Genomic DNA, 18,106 nt, shown 5'->3' on the forward strand with positions numbered 1-18,106 from the left:
TTGTGTTAAAAGAATACTAGGTTTATTTGTATGGATATTGTAAAAATACTTTCTTTATTTAATTAATTTTATATTATTGCAGAAAGTGTTTGGCTTAGTTTTTAATATACGAAATAATAATATAATATAATAATATCGTGGGACATTTTTCACACACGGCCATCTGATCCCAAATTAAGCTTGTACAGAGCATGTACTATGGAAACCAGACAACTGATATACTACATATACCATTTTTCTTTTGTAAATATATACTTATATAGATAAATACACCCAGACTCAAAAAAAAACAGACATGTTCATGCACATAAATATCTGTCCTGGGTGTTTAAGGCAACACAATAAGGCCCACAACCTTCGGTGTTTAAGGCAAGCGTCCACCAACCACGCCAACCGGCTCGTCAAATAATTCATTATATCATGACTAATTCGTTACTGTGAAACGATTCGTCTTCGGAACCAAATTCCTATTTAAGTAAGTAGAAAATCTAGTTACTTGGTGAAAGGGCTTTGTGCAAACCCCTCTGGTTATACATCACCAAGTCGTTACATATCCTACCGTTAAATGGCAAACCTTAGTATTGTTGTGGTGCGGTGGTAAGGGTGAGTGCGCATTTTAACTACAGGTACAAGGGTACAATCTACTCCCAAGGTTGATGGCGCATTGGCTGTCTAAGGGATTGTTGTTGTGTGTTGTCTTGTTACAATAAACAAATATTGTTGTTGATGTTAATTTAAAGTTTTAACTGTATTTTGTTGGTACCATGTTTTGGTTCTGATCAATAAAGTATAAATGAATAAATACGCATAGTCGTAGAATATTCAAACGAAACAATCTCACTCTTTGAGATATAAATTATTCCATTTGATATTTTATTTAAACGTATTACGTAACAATGAACAACCCGCATTGGAGCAGCGTGGTGGAATAAGCTCCAAACCTTCTCCTCAAAAAGAGGAGAGGAGGCCTTTAGCCCAGCAGTGGGACATTCACAGGCTGTTACGGTGTTACGGAACTTGAGAAAAATATATTGAATGAAGAAAAATCATCGAAAATATTTGGTTTGAAAATAAATTATTTATTAATTTTCAGTTTTAAAGTTATAAATTATACAAATAAAATATAAATAGTAAAAATTACAATTAATTTCAACAATAACTAAATCACACTTGAATTTTCAATTATTTTACACAAAAAAACAGTATCAGATAATCTATACATCTTGCATATTGATATTGATCGTTTACATACAGTCAGTCAGTAAATATCATGATTATTAAGAACTTCGAGGATTTTCACGTAATTTAATACTAAATATGATGTGGAATGTATTGACTTATATTTATTATCTTAACTCGATTTACTCGACGAGAACAACGCCACAAAGCCCCCATATAATAACTGTACGACACTACCTAATATTTCTAAAATAAATACGAAAGGTCCGTCTCGAGGTTTTGGTTCGGTTTCATCGTCGTCAACGTCTTCAAAACCAAAGGTGTCATCAACATCGCCTACTTCATTAATAGTCTCGTTAAGTTCTATCTTTTCTTTTACAGTTGGCAGATAACTGGAATACAATGTTATCTTTTCTGGTTTCCTATTTATCTTTTTTAATGCATCTGTAGATAGTTCTTCGACATCTTTGTCGTTGGATATGTCGTTACTGATGGGAGACGTCGCCAATTTACTGGCATCTTCTGGCGGGTCTTCTAGGAGTTCGATTTTTTCCCATGGACGTTTTGTTGTTGAAGATTGTGTCGTGTTCTTTCCAATACCCAAAAACCTGCAAATATTACCAATGAAAATAATTAAGGTATTGTATACTAATCGAAAAGTTGAGATGGCCCAGTGGTTAGAACGAGTGAATCTTAACCGATGATGTTCAAAGCACCACTGAATTTTCATGTGCTTAATTTGTGTTTATAATTTATCTCGTGCTTGCCGGTATAGGAAAACATCGTGAGGAAACCTGCATGGGCACCAAATTTCACTAAAATTCTTTCACATGTGTATTCCACCAACCCGCATTAGAGCAGCGTGGTGGAAAAAGCTCCAAAGCCTTCTCCTCAAAAAAAGGAGAGGAGGCTTCAGCCCAGCAGTGGGACATTCACTGGCTGTTACATACTGATCTTTATTTTTTTATTTGAATACATTCAAGTTTTTTTCAAATTTTTAGACGTGTATTTTTAGAAGCCTTTAGATAATAAAACTACTGAAGGTGGCATTATCTCTTTAAACGTACGAGTCCACCTGTCATTCCCGTTATATAAAACGCCTTTCCTTTTCATGTAAAAAACATGGAACCTTTGTAGTTTACTAAAGAATGATGTAACTTTTTATTTTAAATATTTTAATGATAAAATATATTCAAACAATGCATAGAAATTAATTAAAAGTAAATTATATCATTTATCCTGTGAATTTTATCTGTAAATATAATTTAAGAGGTAAGGATTTTTTAATACCTAAAATGATATAATGTGTAAAAAATACTAATATTTACTCAAATGTAAATATTCCATTCGTCAGTTCTCCTCAGGTTATATAATAGGTAGGCTATTATGTATCTACTTATTATATATCTATCTATTACGTATCTATATTGTACGTGTATAATTTTATATATTTTTTATACTTATATTTTCAAATCAATACAATTATGATTCCATATTAATTATTTTTATTATTGTATAAGCCATGCACATGAAGATAAATATTTAAAATCGATTTTTAGATTTGGGTAATTGACTGAATTTTTAGGTTATTTCTTTACTTTGATGTAGTAAGACTAAAAAAATAAACAAAAATCTAACGAAATGGTGTTGTTAAATAACATGTTTTATATCAATATAATTCCTAAAAAGGATTTGCAAGTTATAAAGTGTAGAATAGTGATAAAGCACTAAATAATACTACTGATTATAACATTAACATAAAACCGCGATTATCTTCAGTAATAGATGCGAACGAACATACACAATTGTAACAGTCATCAATATTTAAATTATTTTCTAACCTTACATTTTTTTCTAAAATTGTCGCGCAATACAACGTAATAATCGATCATGAAATCAGTGTTTAACCTGTATATGGGTGATGTTATCCTCTCAGCGATGTTGTTAGCGATTTGATGATAAACATCGATACTGGCGCCGGAGGTGGAAGGCTGTGTTGTGTAGACGCTCACGACTGAGTCCTCTGCATCTGGGAGGGTGCGTGGTGAACATTCCCTTGATACCTATAAATCAAAAATGTCTTTTTACGTTAAGCTTTTAATACAGAAATTTATTTTTATTTATTTATTAGATCACGAACAAATTACATGAACATAGAAGTGATACCTCAATTACAGGTGATAACTACATGGAACAATAAAGTAATAATTTAATTCCTTAATATTATCCATTCCTCTTATAATTAGAAAACATTATATTTCGATATATCTTCTAGTATAAATTTATGTATATTGGTTTATTATACAAAAAAATTCTCCTTATTTATAAGTATAAATAAATAAAGTATCTAATATTTTATTGGTTAGTTTATATATTAAATATTATCTTTAAAAAAATATAAAAAACTAAGATCATCTTTACCGTCAAAACCAAATACAGGCCTTCGGCTGTCGTTTGAGTTATCAGTTAAAATAATTTGTTTGCTTAAAAGTTTTAAGTATAAAAAAGTAATTCTCATTCTGATTAAACCATAGACAATTTAATGTGAAATTCACATACTCCTGAAGATTTGGAAAGTTGAAGTTCTCTGTTATCGTTCCCTTAACGACCATCACCGTCAAAATTAATGCTCTCTTTGAATCGTTTGTTAAAATGTGTAACATTTAACTACCCGCGATCGCAGACGATATCGTTTATATCAATAACCGTGTCTTTGTTCGTCTAAGTCATAAGTTTACTTGGTGGTAGCTCATCAGATATTCTACACTAAGCAGCAATACTTAGTATTGTTCCATTCGGGGTTGAAGGTGAGTGAGCCAGTATAACTACAGGTACAAGGACCATAACATCTCAGTTTCCAAGGTTGGTGGCGCATTGGCGATGTAAGCGATGGTTATTATTTCTTACCTCACCAATGTCTATGGGCGGTGGTGACCACTTACAATCAGATGGCCCATTTGCTTGTCCGCGTATCTATAACATAAAAAAACAACATAGTTCCCAAGGTTTGTGGCTCATTGACGATGTAAGGGATTATTAATAATTTTTACAGTGCCTATAGTATATATTGTAAGAAAATACGGTGTTCCCACCATATAGTCAAACGTAATTCGAGATCAGTTTGTCGTTACGCTACTCTTAAATTTAGCTCATTTGTTTATAAATAAATGTGACAATTGTCATGTGCAATCGCGATATAATTAGATAGTTATAATTGTGAAAGAAAAAGTTTTATTATTGTATTTTAATCTAATAAAGTGATTTCAATGTGTGTTTGCTGTTCGAAGTAATTTAAATAAATAAATTTCGTGACAGTAAATTGATGTTTCAAACTACAATCGTCACCCTCTGTAGAAATTATTTACAATATGTTACTCGTTCTACCCATATCACAAAAAAGTGCGTGCGCTTACATACGGTGGATAATTGGTTTGTTTTAAAAACGTAATTTAAAGTACAGACAAACACCACTTAAGTTGCATTTCCTTAATTTGGATTTGTAATTATTCATTTCGTACAGCGGTAAAGGAAAACGTGAGGTAGCCTTCACTTGTTTGATAATATTCTACTACTTGTATAACAACAAACCGCACTACAGCATATTTGTGTAAGTAACAGCCTGTGAATGTCCCACTGCTGGGCTAAGGCCGCCTATCCTTATTTTAAAGAGAAATAAGATTCACGCGTTCGAACTCTTGGCTTATATAATAAGTTCCTAATATTATCCTAGAGGAGAAAATAAGAAGCATTTGCCCAGCCAGGACATTTGTGGGCAGTTATTTGTCTAATTCTTATTTTTTTTCAAGGATAATAATTGTTACAATTATTATCCTAGAAAGAATTAATTATAAATGATAGTAATATATTGTTAGGTAAAGGTTTTTTCATCGGAAAAGTATAATGGGAACAATATTATTATTCTTCGTATTTCGCACGTCATTCGAACCAATTTTGATATCTGTATTGTGAATACAAATTACTCATTGTATTGACTCAATAAAAATTCGAAGAACATCTCAAATTATTATTGGTTTAAACCAATCGAAGACAATAGTATGATTTTGGTGAAATTCCAAAGGATTCACAAACATTTTTGAAGGCCAAAGCGGTTAATTAATTGAATCAATTTGATTTATTATTACCCTTACAAGTATATTATCAAATAAAGGGTTTCAAAGTTTCAACACAAATTTGATAATGTTTTAGAACTGAATATTTTGTCGATGTTAAGACTAGTAAATATGCTTCAATTATATGTGAGAAATAAAACACGGCTATTTTTTATAATTTTCGGAATCATCATGAGTATCTTATTATAATTATGTGATTGTTAAAATTTTTGAAAATTTTTGTGCGATAATCACAATCGTCAGCTGCGCTCTAACGATTCTTACCTTCTTTCTATTCCTATTCACACTTCTGGTTTCGTTTCTAATTCTTACTCCGTTCAAGCTGTCCGATTATGGAACAAAGTACCTGAGCATATATGAAAGCCACCTCTAAACCTACTTTCAAGTCTCGTCTCCGTGAGCATATCTTGTCAGAAAGCTCCTAGTTCTCTTCATCTCTGACATCTATAATGCATTATTATTCATATGTAATATGTGTGTGTATGTATATGTGTATATATGTGTATGTTGTTGTTATATTTGTATGTATGTATATTTTCGACTATTAATTACCGCCTTCACGAATTTCCGCTTAGCCTAAAGGTTGACTGGTAGAGAATGCCTTCATGCATTAAGTCCACCTTTTGTCATACTACTCAATGTGGTGGACAAAAAGTTTTTAAATAAATAAATAAATAGCCATATATTTTAAATGGATAGCGAAGAGGGACCGGTCTCAGATAAAGGGTGAAATGAGAAAATGATTCAATAAGTTTTAAGTTGGAAGTTTCTCCATTTCAATTAATTAATCAAAGGAATCCTTAGAGTTTCTTGGAAATAATTGATTATAAATATTAATGAACTTAATTTCATTGTCACAGAATAAAGATAAGTTTTTTTAATGAGTATGCACTGGCTATCGGTAAGTAGTCACCGCCCAAAGACAAAGGTATTGGAAAACATATTAACTTCTGAAAATAGGATGTAATTTCCTTAGTGCCTTAAGTTACACTAGCTCACTTACACTTCAATCCAGAATACAATACTAAGTGCTGCTGTTTTGTGGACAAATTATATGATGATTGGATGGTTACTACAGAGACGGGTCTGGACAAAGTCCTAACCAACCAACTGTTTTCAGATAAATCTCTTAGAATAACTTCTGATATTATCTGATTAAAAACATAATTTAAAGATTAACCTCCGAGGATAGTTATTATTTATTCGAATCTCAGTACCTTAAAACATCACGTAACGTGTCAAGTTATGCAGTTCTAATGTGTCGCTAGAACACAGAACACGTAGAGATAATATTCTTCGCTCCGTGTTGATGTGTGATCGTAGTTTTAACGTCTTTCCGTGTTTTAGCGATTAGAGGTGAAATTTTCGGTAATTCAAAGCAACTTGATTTGAATTCACTTTGGATAAAGTACGAATAATCGAGTTTTTATGAGATCTCGTATTACGTAAATACATACATAAAGAAAAGGTATTAATTTATATGAAATACCTGAAGCGTTAGTCGAGATGGCTCAGTGGCAAAAAAACACTTTTTTTATATTGAATAGGTGGGCGGCGAGCATATTGGCCACCTTATGGTATGTGGTCAGCAACTCCCATAGACCATAGGATTGTAAGAAATTTTAACCATCGCTTACATCGCCAATGCGCCACCAACCTTCCTAACAACGACGTATCCCATGTGCTTGTAATTACACTGGCTCTAACCTAACCCTTCAAACCGGAACACAACAATACCAAGTACTGAAGTTTTGCGGTAGAATATCTGATGGAATATCTGGTGGTATCTACCCAGACGAGCTTGCAAAAATCCCTACCACCAGTACTACCACATAAATCATAAACGATGGTTGCGAATTAAAATCAGAACAAGCACCACTGAGTTTCTCGTGCTCGGCGGTAAAAAAAATCGTGACGCTGTTCGGCGCTGCCAAATAGTTAGTGAAATAATCTCCAAACCTTGTCCACAAGAGAAGAGGAAGCTCAGCAGTGAGACGTTTAAAGGCTCTTATTTACTTGTTAACTTAAAAATAATGTTTCGCTTAGATTCCGGAAATAACAGTCCAGCTCATAGTTTCACATCAGGAAGTAACTGTTATAATATTGTATTAATATAAGGTGTATACACCATCTTGGTGTATACACCTTATATGTTACTGGTGGTAGGGCTTTGTGCAAGCTCGTCTGGGTAGGTACCACCCACTCATCAGATATTCTACCGCAAAACAGCAATACTTGATATTGTTGTGTTCCGGTTTGAAGGGTGAGTGAGCCAGTGTAATTACAGGCACAAGGGACATAAAATCTTAGTTCCCAAGGTTGGTGGCGCATTGGATATGTAAGCGATGGTTGATATTTCTTACAATGCTAATGTCTAAGAGCGTTGGTGACCACTTACCATCAGGTGGCCCAAATGCTCGTCCGCCTTCCTATTCTATAAAAAAAAAAAAAAACCATCTTGGTGTATACACCTTATATTAATACAATATTATCTATATAAATATCGATACATTCCAAACAATTAACATTCATCGGTCAATCTGAATCGAGCTGGACGTGACGCCTTGATCCTTGATGTCAATGCCTGTTTAGTCCACACACGTAGTCTTGATACGACAATGACACATTTGCAGTTTATTGCACTATTGTTATTGTTTCTATTTGTTTTATTAATCTTATATATCTTGTTAATTAATAATAATCGATCATTAGATCTATCAATTTTCATATAGTGTACCATACAAGGATGAGCTAGGAATATTAAGACAATTATAATAGCTTAAGAAATCAAGATACGACCTACAAGTTTCACTAACCCGGGCGGTGCCTAAACCGATAACTTGACAAGTTATTGAACCGCTAAATTTATTAGATAGTCTAAAACAACTGTTATCATATTGTGCTGATTTTGCTATGATATATAATATGAAAAATTTGTAACTAATCATATTTTATTAGTTTTCGAGAAATTCGAAAAGAATTGCCGCCAATGTATTGTTGTTTTTAAAACCCCAAACCAAAAAATTCATAATTTATTGTCATTATTTTAAGATTGACGTATTACGTAATAATTAGTACGCTCTCAAACTAACACACTTTTTCTCTGAAGTCCTGATGCATCGAATTCTAAAAAATATTAAATATTTTTATTTGTTAGTAATTAATTAAAAATGTGACTGAGACGTTGAACTCTTCAGTACTTGCATGTTATCCTCACAAACAATCAACCTTACCGTAATACCTTTAGCATTTAATATTGTATTCATAAATTTTTTGGCTATACATAATAAGAGATGAGATAAATAAAAAATATATTTGGATTTTAGACGCGATCTTTTTTTTAATTTTGATCGCTCGATGCTTACAACTCAGATTGTATTCACACATATAACTTTGTCAAAACTCATTGCGAATAAAACCCAAATATCTATAATATATATATATACTGACAATATATGTATATAACTGACTTATATATCATCAAACAGTCCAATCTATGGGTTCCTTTTACACAGTAGGTAAGCACTTAGGAAATAATTTTGAAAATATTGAAATTAGTATTTAGCAATTCTGAACTATGACACATACATAAAATGATGAATGACATATTATTAAAGTATAAAGTTGAAAGTATATTCGAATTTAATTACAAGACATTAATTAATGGGAATACCCATAAATTATACAAGTGGGTCGTTTTCAACTAATACTTAGTAAAGGTGTTTCATTAAGGAATAATTAAGTGCTTAATTACAAAAGATTTATTTATTCTTAAACCGTTCAACGTTTAATTAAAACTTGACTCGGAAGGTATTCTCAGGTGTCATTATTATTCAACCCATAATATTATTATTGTGATTATCATATAAATAACAAAAATAAACAAACATTTGAATTGTTAAATTTAAACGAATCCTGCCATTTAATCCTAACTAAAATTATCAATGTTAAAGTAACTTAGTTCTTTTGTTTATATGTTACGCGTTAACCTCTCAACTATTCAACTGATCATCATGAAATTTTGCAGACAACGTGTATGTCAGGGGTATAGAACATCTAACCCCCCTCACACGAGGATGAAGCCGCAAGCCGAAACAATATCATAATATATTACAATCTACTAAAGATAATGTAAAAATAAATACATATACATATTTTATTGAAAAAGTCAACAAATATAAAATTAGATAACATTTTTACTGAATATTAATTCCCTTTTTATATTTATAATACGTATCGAATACCGATGTAATCGTAGAATAAAAAAACGAATAGAATTAGAAAAATAATAAAGCTGAAAGTTTTAAAGACAGCGGATATTAAATTGTATAAAATATTATTATTGTGTATTATATACATACACGTAAAGATACATCTACATCTTTAGAAAATAATAAATAATATAATATATAACTGCATTATTTATTTATATAATATATAAATACATCTTTAGAATGAAATGAGTAACTATTAGGTTTCTTACCGGTTCTTCTTTGTTGTAATCTACATTCAGACTTTACGTTTAATATAATACCGTAAAACGATTTAAAAAGTCCTTTTAATACTTGCACGTATATTTTGACTTCGAGTTTTTGACATACAAATATAGCAGCTTCCAAAATCTTCCATTAAAAACTTAGTTCATTGACTCTCTTACTTGATTTTGCGTGGTGGTCGTGTGATTAAGATGATTTGTGGGATCTCTTTATATTGAATTGAAAATAAGCTAATTTATCATATAATTTATGTGATATCAAAAAATTACAATCATGAATCATGTTTTAGAGTTCGTATTCGTAACTTTTAATCTAATCGTGTCAGTTTGCTTTTCGTACGTTAGTTGGCTTAACGGCCATTTTCAACGATGTGCCTGAGTAACTTGTGCTCAATAATAGGGCTATTAAACACAATTTGCTCCATATTGCCTTACTTTTATGTTAATAAGGTGGAACAGCAATCAGACACTATTGGAAAGAATTCGAGCTCATGACAACACTTTACGTACTTCCCAAGGCCCAAGAGTGCAAACACAATCAGCTTGCAAACTCCGAGCTGTTACTAAGAAGGCCAGGAAAATTACTTTTTACTGATGACAGACCAGATTTGAAACCAGATCCACAGGATACTTAATCTTATATACTACCCACTAAACAATAGACGGAGCCACTTAAATAAACCGTTATGCATAGACAGTTACATAGAACATTTCAAATTAATAATAATGTAAATTGAGTAATTAAGTTTGTAAGAACAATTTAAAACAATGGCTTAATGCAAGTTAGCACCAAAAGTACCTCTCAAGTAATTTAATATCAGAGACTTAAAGTATTTAAATATTTTATGTCTATGTATATAATATTTTAAAATTCACTATAGTATATTCGTAACTTGCACATGTCACTCAAGTCCTGCATTGTGTCTTCCATACCATTCGACACATTTTGAAACTCAATGACTTTTCATTTTTTCCTTGTACTTGAGCCGTAGGACCTTCATGGCAAAAATAAATTAACAAATCAACGGAAAACGCTTTAAAGGTTAACTTTATAAATTATTTATTATTATTATTTAAAAAAAAACAAATAAGAGCTTACAATTTAAAATATGAATTGGCTTTGAATTTGAAGTCGTAAAAATTGAATCCACAATCATCGTTTAAGATTCAGATGTCTAACCACTAAGCCATCACGGCTCTTATATATTAATATACTTAGATAAAACCAAAATAAACGACCATGTTCGTCGTTTAATTGACGTACAAACAGATTGAAATAAAAAAACTAATCATCATTGACCGAATTAATCACGCGTAAATATACTTGTTTCGATTCGATGGCTTCTGTCTTTGTTTATAATAAATATATATTTCATTTTTAAATAATAATATATATATAACCCCTTCTAATCCCTCTACTGCTGAGAGGATGGCTCTTTCGCTCAGTAAATCGGAATTGCGTTTCAACGGGAAAATTCTAGCTAGTATTCTACTTGAGGTTGAATTAGTCTATAAAATATAGCATAAAGGTGCATACGTTCGCGTAGTGTTATTATATAGTAGTTAAATTTCCATTTTTTTTCTCTACTTTATATCTCCAAACTATAAAACAGTTAACAAATAGAGAAGATATTGATGTAGCTAGTTTATAAATATGTGTTGCTATGACATTATGAAAACTATATATTATTTTAAAAATCAATTCAGTTGTTACTCCTTATTTAAATACTTCTTACTTTATTTAAATTTCTCAGTATTCTTTTCATATTACTTTAAATCACGTCTTAAGCTATGTATTCAGTCATTTTTATAAAAAACAAAATACGCATTACAAATTTATGGAAAAAAACACGCCATCGAAAAGATTGTTCTGTGGCATTGTACCCAAGACGATGGCTAGACTCAGCCTTTGGGCTAAACTAATTGCATTTCATTTGCCAGCCTGTGAATGTCCCACTGCTAGCAAAGATCTCCTCTCCCTTTTTGAGGAGAAGGTTTGGATTTATTCCACCACGCTGCTCCAATGCGGGTTGGTGGAATACACATGTGGCAGAATTTCAGTGAACAATACATCCAGATTTCCTCACGATGGTTTCCTTCACCGTCAAACACGAGATAAATTATGATCACAAATTAAGCACATGAAAATTCAGTGGTGCTTGCCCGGGTTTAACCCACGATCATCGGTTAAGTTTCACGCGTTCTTACCACTATCCCATCTCGCTTTTTATTTAATTTCAGCTAAATTATTTAGTTAATAAATAATGAAAATACGAAATAATTTGATACCGAGAAGAGAAGATCATTCTTGATATAAATGTATGACATGATATTAGCCGGTCTACCGTTTGATGACATTTTTGTAATTGTCTTTATATCTACAGTTGGAACCAGTCTATTAATAATTTAGAATGAAGCTGACTGCGTATCGATTTTTCTATTTATTTCTTCGATACAAACTAAATGTACCTGACCTATAATGTTAAAAATAAAAACATAAACTGTACTGAAATACGTTTATAACTCTATTATTAATCTAAATGAAAAAAATAAACAGATTTTTAATGACTTGAATATCAAATTATGGATATTTTCGGTCAAAACAAGACGCTTCGCTTTTTTTTAACATGTTTTATATTTATAGACGAAAATATTTTATTCATATTCCATGACACATTTTTAAAGATTTTATCATAAATACGAAAAATAAAACGGTTGATTTATTGATTTATTAATTCCTATAGCTTATTATTTGATACTTATTTTATTTAAGCAAACATATCTATCTCTACTAACTTGTTGTCCGTGCATTTGATAAATCTTTCAATTATTTTGAAAAGATATAATTTTATGAGCCCAGAGCATACGCGTTTTTATTTTAGTAACACAATTAAAATTCCGGGTATTTATTTCTTACAAACTACTTTTTCCACTTTACGTGTATGTAAAATAAATTAGTTTAATTTATTACTTGTCATTTACTGTGTAAGGTTACACAGAAAAAAGTGTAACCTACAATGCATGAGAAACATTACATTTAACGCCGTTAAACAATTTAAGCGATGATATTTAAATTATTATTGAAACAAAGCTTATAAGAAAAATACCCTTTAAAAATAGATATATTAATAACGATTGAATTTTTAATATTCATTTTTAGAACACTATTTAGTATCTTTAGGTATCTGCATATCTTGTAAATACAATATACTATAAATCGCGTGAGTGATTAAAATTCACTCATTTATTTTTTTAATATTAAACTTTTTTTTTGTTTCCATCTTATCTGTATAATATTTTTCGAATGATATGCAATGATAGTTTTCACCTCCTTTTGTTATACAAAAATGTTAGACAAATATCGATGTTCGCTTATAAATATAATAAATACATTTTCTAGATAAAAATCTGATCATATGATTTCGTTGCAGAGTCATATCACCTTAATTCACGTTTTTAAATAAATAATACCAATGAAAACATTATGAAAACAAATAACAAAAAAAAACGGTATAATTGTACAAACTATTCATTTCATTAATGTTATTGATCAATTATGCTTAATCACATATATTTATATTAATACAAAATATCATAACAATAGCATAAAAAATCGTAGTTAATCACAAAAACATAATTTATTATTGTCATAGTGATTTTATTATTACCAGTAAAAAAAAGTTATTATATAAATAATATAATAAAAAAATATAATAAAAAAAATTATATTTAATAAATATATAACATATACGTATAATAATTATTTGTGTAAGTCTAAAAAATATTGCAGTTGTTGCATTTTTTTTTAAACAAATAATTGATAATAGTTGTCGACTACTTACCAATAAACAAATCACAACTGTAATTAATATTCTGGACATTTTAACGGAATATCTTTCGAAATATTTTTATCTTGCGTTTGAACCTCCAAAGCCTGTACAGACGAACTGCGCGCGCGCACATCGGTGATCTTGTGTCAGTCAGTGCGGTAGGGTGAGGTCACTTTTGGCGATGGGAGGATAACTTGAAAAACACGTGAGGTGAATTGAAGTATATCTTGTGTGGCAATGTTTTTGACATTAACAAAAACATACTTAAGTTTTTTTTTCAATTATATGCATGTGAATAACGGCAGATTTTTTTATCAGACAGAATATAAACAATAATCTCCGAGTTCCTAGCAGAAATTATCAACTTTATCAAAGACTACCCAATTGCGCAAGTGTGTGAAATTCTCTCTCATTCTCTTTGGAACGGCACAGATAGAGATCAGGCGCAGGGCTCACCGTTTTATATACTTTTCAAAAAACGGAAGTGTAATATTATTTTTTCTATCTATCTAATGAGAATTTCTTTAATATAGAGCTCGAGAAGACAAATAAACTAAAACAGATTGTGTTAATTATGTGTACAGATAGAAAGTATTATTATATATAAAGAAAATTTATATTAACTTGTATCTTACCTACTCAAAGATAAATTCAAAATAATTTTGAATAATTAATATTTTATTGTATGTAAAAAAATTGTAATCAATTTTCCAGATACTTTCGACACATATTTTTTTACAAATATGAATTTAAACAATTATATTAAATATTTTTATGCTTTTGGGGCTCAATTTTCCTAATTTTCTATTTTAATGTTCTTTCGAACATAGTTTTTTCCACTATTATTCCCAAAAAAATATTGGTAATTCTAATGTAGTAACACGTAAAAGTAACTGAACTGTTTTGAATACATAAATAGGCAAAACCTCTTCATCATAAAAAATATTTTCATCATTACGACGAATATTTTTTATTTATACATTTTAATATAATGATTTTGACATTGTAAGTTTTACAACATGGTAGATAAGATATGAAACATTTATGTAACGAAAAGCTTTTTTTGTAGAGTCGTTCATCAGGATTATTTCCGCAAAATTATAAGTAAACCCCAAGTCCTTCCTAGCATAGGTTACCCACAGCTTTCGTAACTATACATATATAGATTAGACACGTAATAGTTTATTTGAAGACAATTATGAACTCATTTGTACTAAATAAAACCATGGTCACCACAGTCGGTCGCGTCCTCCAACGGCCCGTGATCTGACAATCAATGAGACGCATCACTGAACTCATTCATAGACACTTGAATATTATATAAACAATTAAATAATATATACCGTATTTCATTACACTTGCTCAAAATGTTCAAAAACAAGAAATTGATGCCTTATATTTTTACAAAGATTGTAAGCTGTCGAAAAAAAATTATGAGTGAATTGTGCTTTTTTTTCGACAGCTATAGCTAATTTATTATTTCGATTAGGTTAGGTAGGATTGTTTATAATATAGGTAAAGCAGACGGCCAAATGGGCCACTTGACCGTAATTGGTCATCACCGCTCATATTGACTATTCCTTTGCATTACAAACTTTGGGAACTAATATGCTACAGTAGTCGCACTGGCTCACTCACCCTTCAAACCGGAACACAAAAATAATAAATATTGCTGTTTATCGGTAGAATATCGGTAGGAAGTATTTACTCAGAGGGGCCTCGTTTGATCGAAAATATAAAAAAATAATATCTCGGTAGACAAAAAATCATCATTGAAATATCCACAAAAATATATAATTCTATAGGTTTTTGAGACAAAATTAAATAATTCATTATGTTTATGAAAATTCTATAAATTGTTTCCAGGGATAAATCAAATGGATCAGTTTTATAAAGTTTATTTGTATATATAACATAATATATTTGTGATTAAACTTTAACGGAATATGGGCAGTTTAGCGACGTGCAATTAGTCTGAAGTTCAATCATGGACTCTTGTAGCAGTCCTAAATACTTACTCCTAACACAAGCTTTGTGCGTAACTAGAAGGGTAAATACCTAATATTCTGAATGTAAGTAATTCATTGCAAACAGGCTTTTTAGTGTTATTAGTATTCTAAGTCATTTTCTCTTTAAAAAAAAAGAAAATTATAATGATAATATATTAGGGTTTTTTTAATGCAATTTATTTATCGAAAATTACTCTCCTATTTACTCTTATATAAAATGCAGTATTTAACGCCATCTATGTTAATAACGAATTTTATATTCAAAATAGTAATTTATATTCAAATATATATTTTATATTCAAAATGGTAATTCTATTCGCCGCTAGGTGTCGCTAAACTACTACGCAAATTTCCTTTAAAAATATTATCAAGCTTGCATTATTTTTATTTAATTAATTTATCATTATAATTTTATCTATCACATTTTATATTTTGTATATAAAAATGAAAACTAAATTTATTTAGTGTGATTCACAGACTAATAATAATTATTGGTATTATGATTCTCTAAGTTGTCATAGCAACGAGTGACAAGACGTTGTTGTGACAACGTCACACCGACTCCTGTAAACATTCAACAAGAACGTAGTCAAAACTCAAAAGTTTATGAGCTAAACGTATTGATTACTCTATTTTATATGTATAAAAAACCCAATAAATATCGGGTAAAGTCTTAAATGTACAATAATTATGTCCAAATCTCATAAATCATTTCCTCAAACATGTTGTGAAAGATATCAAAGACATTTATGTGCTTTCGCTAAAACTGACAAAAATTATGTCACAGGTATCCCTAAGAAAAATATTTGTTCAAGTAGTGAAAAAAGTTGTCCAACGGGTACGATTAATCATAATAAAAACAGCAGGATAACGACACCCAAGAAAACAACGAAATCTCAACTAAATTTTAGTCAAATTTTGACGGAAAATTTTGATTATTGCAAAACATGCGGCGATGTGGCTTCGAACTCAGACAATAGGACGTTTTCAAGAGCTAAAATCACCAGAAGTCTGTTACAAGACTCTTACATTGTCCCGTTAAATAAAGTAAATAAATCACCGACAAAAAAAAATTCTAACAATCATAACAACCAATTACAACAATTTTATAGAAATGAAAATTTTAAACAATCAACTCATTCATTTAGTGCTACTGATAATATAAAAAAAATATCTCTGAATACAATTTTGGAACAGTCTGAAAATAAATCACAGGTGGACACAGAAAATAATATTTACGAAATATACCCGGATTCTGATGAAGAAATAGGATTTATGAATTGTGACAATAATTTTAAAAATATCAAGGAATTTAGAAATCAAAATTATTTTGAATGCCATTCAGCTAAATCAAGAGTAAATTCAAAATCCAATGTTAACAGCTTAAAACATAAATGTATATATAGATTTCACTTAAATGAAAGATTATTTCCAGTCCCTCTTAATACAGACCACCAAAACAATATTCGTTGTGTCGAATGCTATTTGCCTATGGACAAAAATATACACGATACAAAAATTAATGGAATGATACAAGCTAAAATTAAGATAAATAATGAAGTGCAAGACATGCTTTTAATGTTACCGGTTAATGATTCTCTAGTTGTCGAACAAAGGAGTAAGATGCAAAATGTCGAGGATGAAAGTATATACTTTGGTATAATAAAATTAGATTTAAACGGAGATTCAATTTTCAATCGAACACTACCGGAAGATTCTTTAGCATTAAGATATCAAAAGGGTTATAAAGAATTATCTAGAGACCAAAAATACACATATGAAAGTGTTGGGGAAAATGATGTCATTATTATTTAAATGCTTATTGAAAAACATAATACAATGTTTTGATCTTATCAATCTATTATAAACACTAACTTTTTTACTATATAATAAAAAAATATTACTTGTCTATGGAATCTCACAACAATATGTAGAAAAAGTTTAAATTTAGTTTGTGTGCCTAAATATTAGTCACAAGGTAGATGTTTTTTATTTTAATTAATTTATTTATTTATCCTTTTATGTACACCAAAAGAAAATAATAAAAAAATACATCCGTAATCCGTAACAGCCTGTGAATGTCCCACTGCTGGGCTAAAGGCCTCCTCTCCTCTTTTTGAGGAGAAGGTTTGGAGCTTATTCCACCACGCTGCTCCAATGCGGGTTGGTAGAATTCACATGTGGCAGAACTTCAGTGAAATTAGACACATGCAGGTTTCCTCACGATGTTTTCCTTCACCGTAAAGCACGAGATGAATTATAATCACAAATTAAGCACATGAAAATTCAGTGGTGCTTGCCCGGGTTTGAACCCACGATCATCGGTTAAGATTCACGCGTTCTTACCACAGGGCCATCTCGGCTTTAAAAAAATACATAATATATTTTTAATATATCTTTTTAGCTAGAGTATGATTTGAGACAAAATAAAGTACATTTACATTAAATTCATAAGTTTATTAT

At 30.4% G+C, this 18,106-nt stretch overlaps 2 protein-coding genes across 2 annotated transcripts; one reads left to right on the forward strand and one right to left on the reverse strand.

Moving 5' to 3' along the window:
- Positions 1-1,109: 1,109 nt before the first annotated feature.
- LOC126775234 (uncharacterized) lies at positions 1,110-13,780 on the reverse strand. Its single transcript, XM_050497030.1, has 3 exons — positions 13,647-13,780; positions 3,088-3,242; positions 1,110-1,787 (listed from the first exon to the last, which is right to left on the reverse strand). Exons 1-3 carry the CDS (start codon positions 13,683-13,685, stop codon positions 1,352-1,354), a joined length of 630 nt encoding a protein of 209 aa, XP_050352987.1. The 5' UTR covers positions 13,686-13,780; the 3' UTR covers positions 1,110-1,351.
- Positions 13,781-16,227: 2,447 nt separating this feature from the next.
- Positions 16,228-17,561, forward strand: LOC126775227 (uncharacterized). The gene has a single exon (XM_050497023.1). The coding sequence runs from the start codon at positions 16,334-16,336 to the stop codon at positions 17,456-17,458; it is 1,125 nt and encodes a 374-aa protein (XP_050352980.1). The 5' UTR covers positions 16,228-16,333; the 3' UTR covers positions 17,459-17,561.
- Positions 17,562-18,106: the final 545 nt, after the last annotated feature.

Source organism: Nymphalis io, chromosome 18 (assembly GCF_905147045.1).
Source record: "Nymphalis io chromosome 18, ilAglIoxx1.1, whole genome shotgun sequence".
NCBI lineage: Eukaryota > Metazoa > Arthropoda > Insecta > Lepidoptera > Nymphalidae > Nymphalis > Nymphalis io.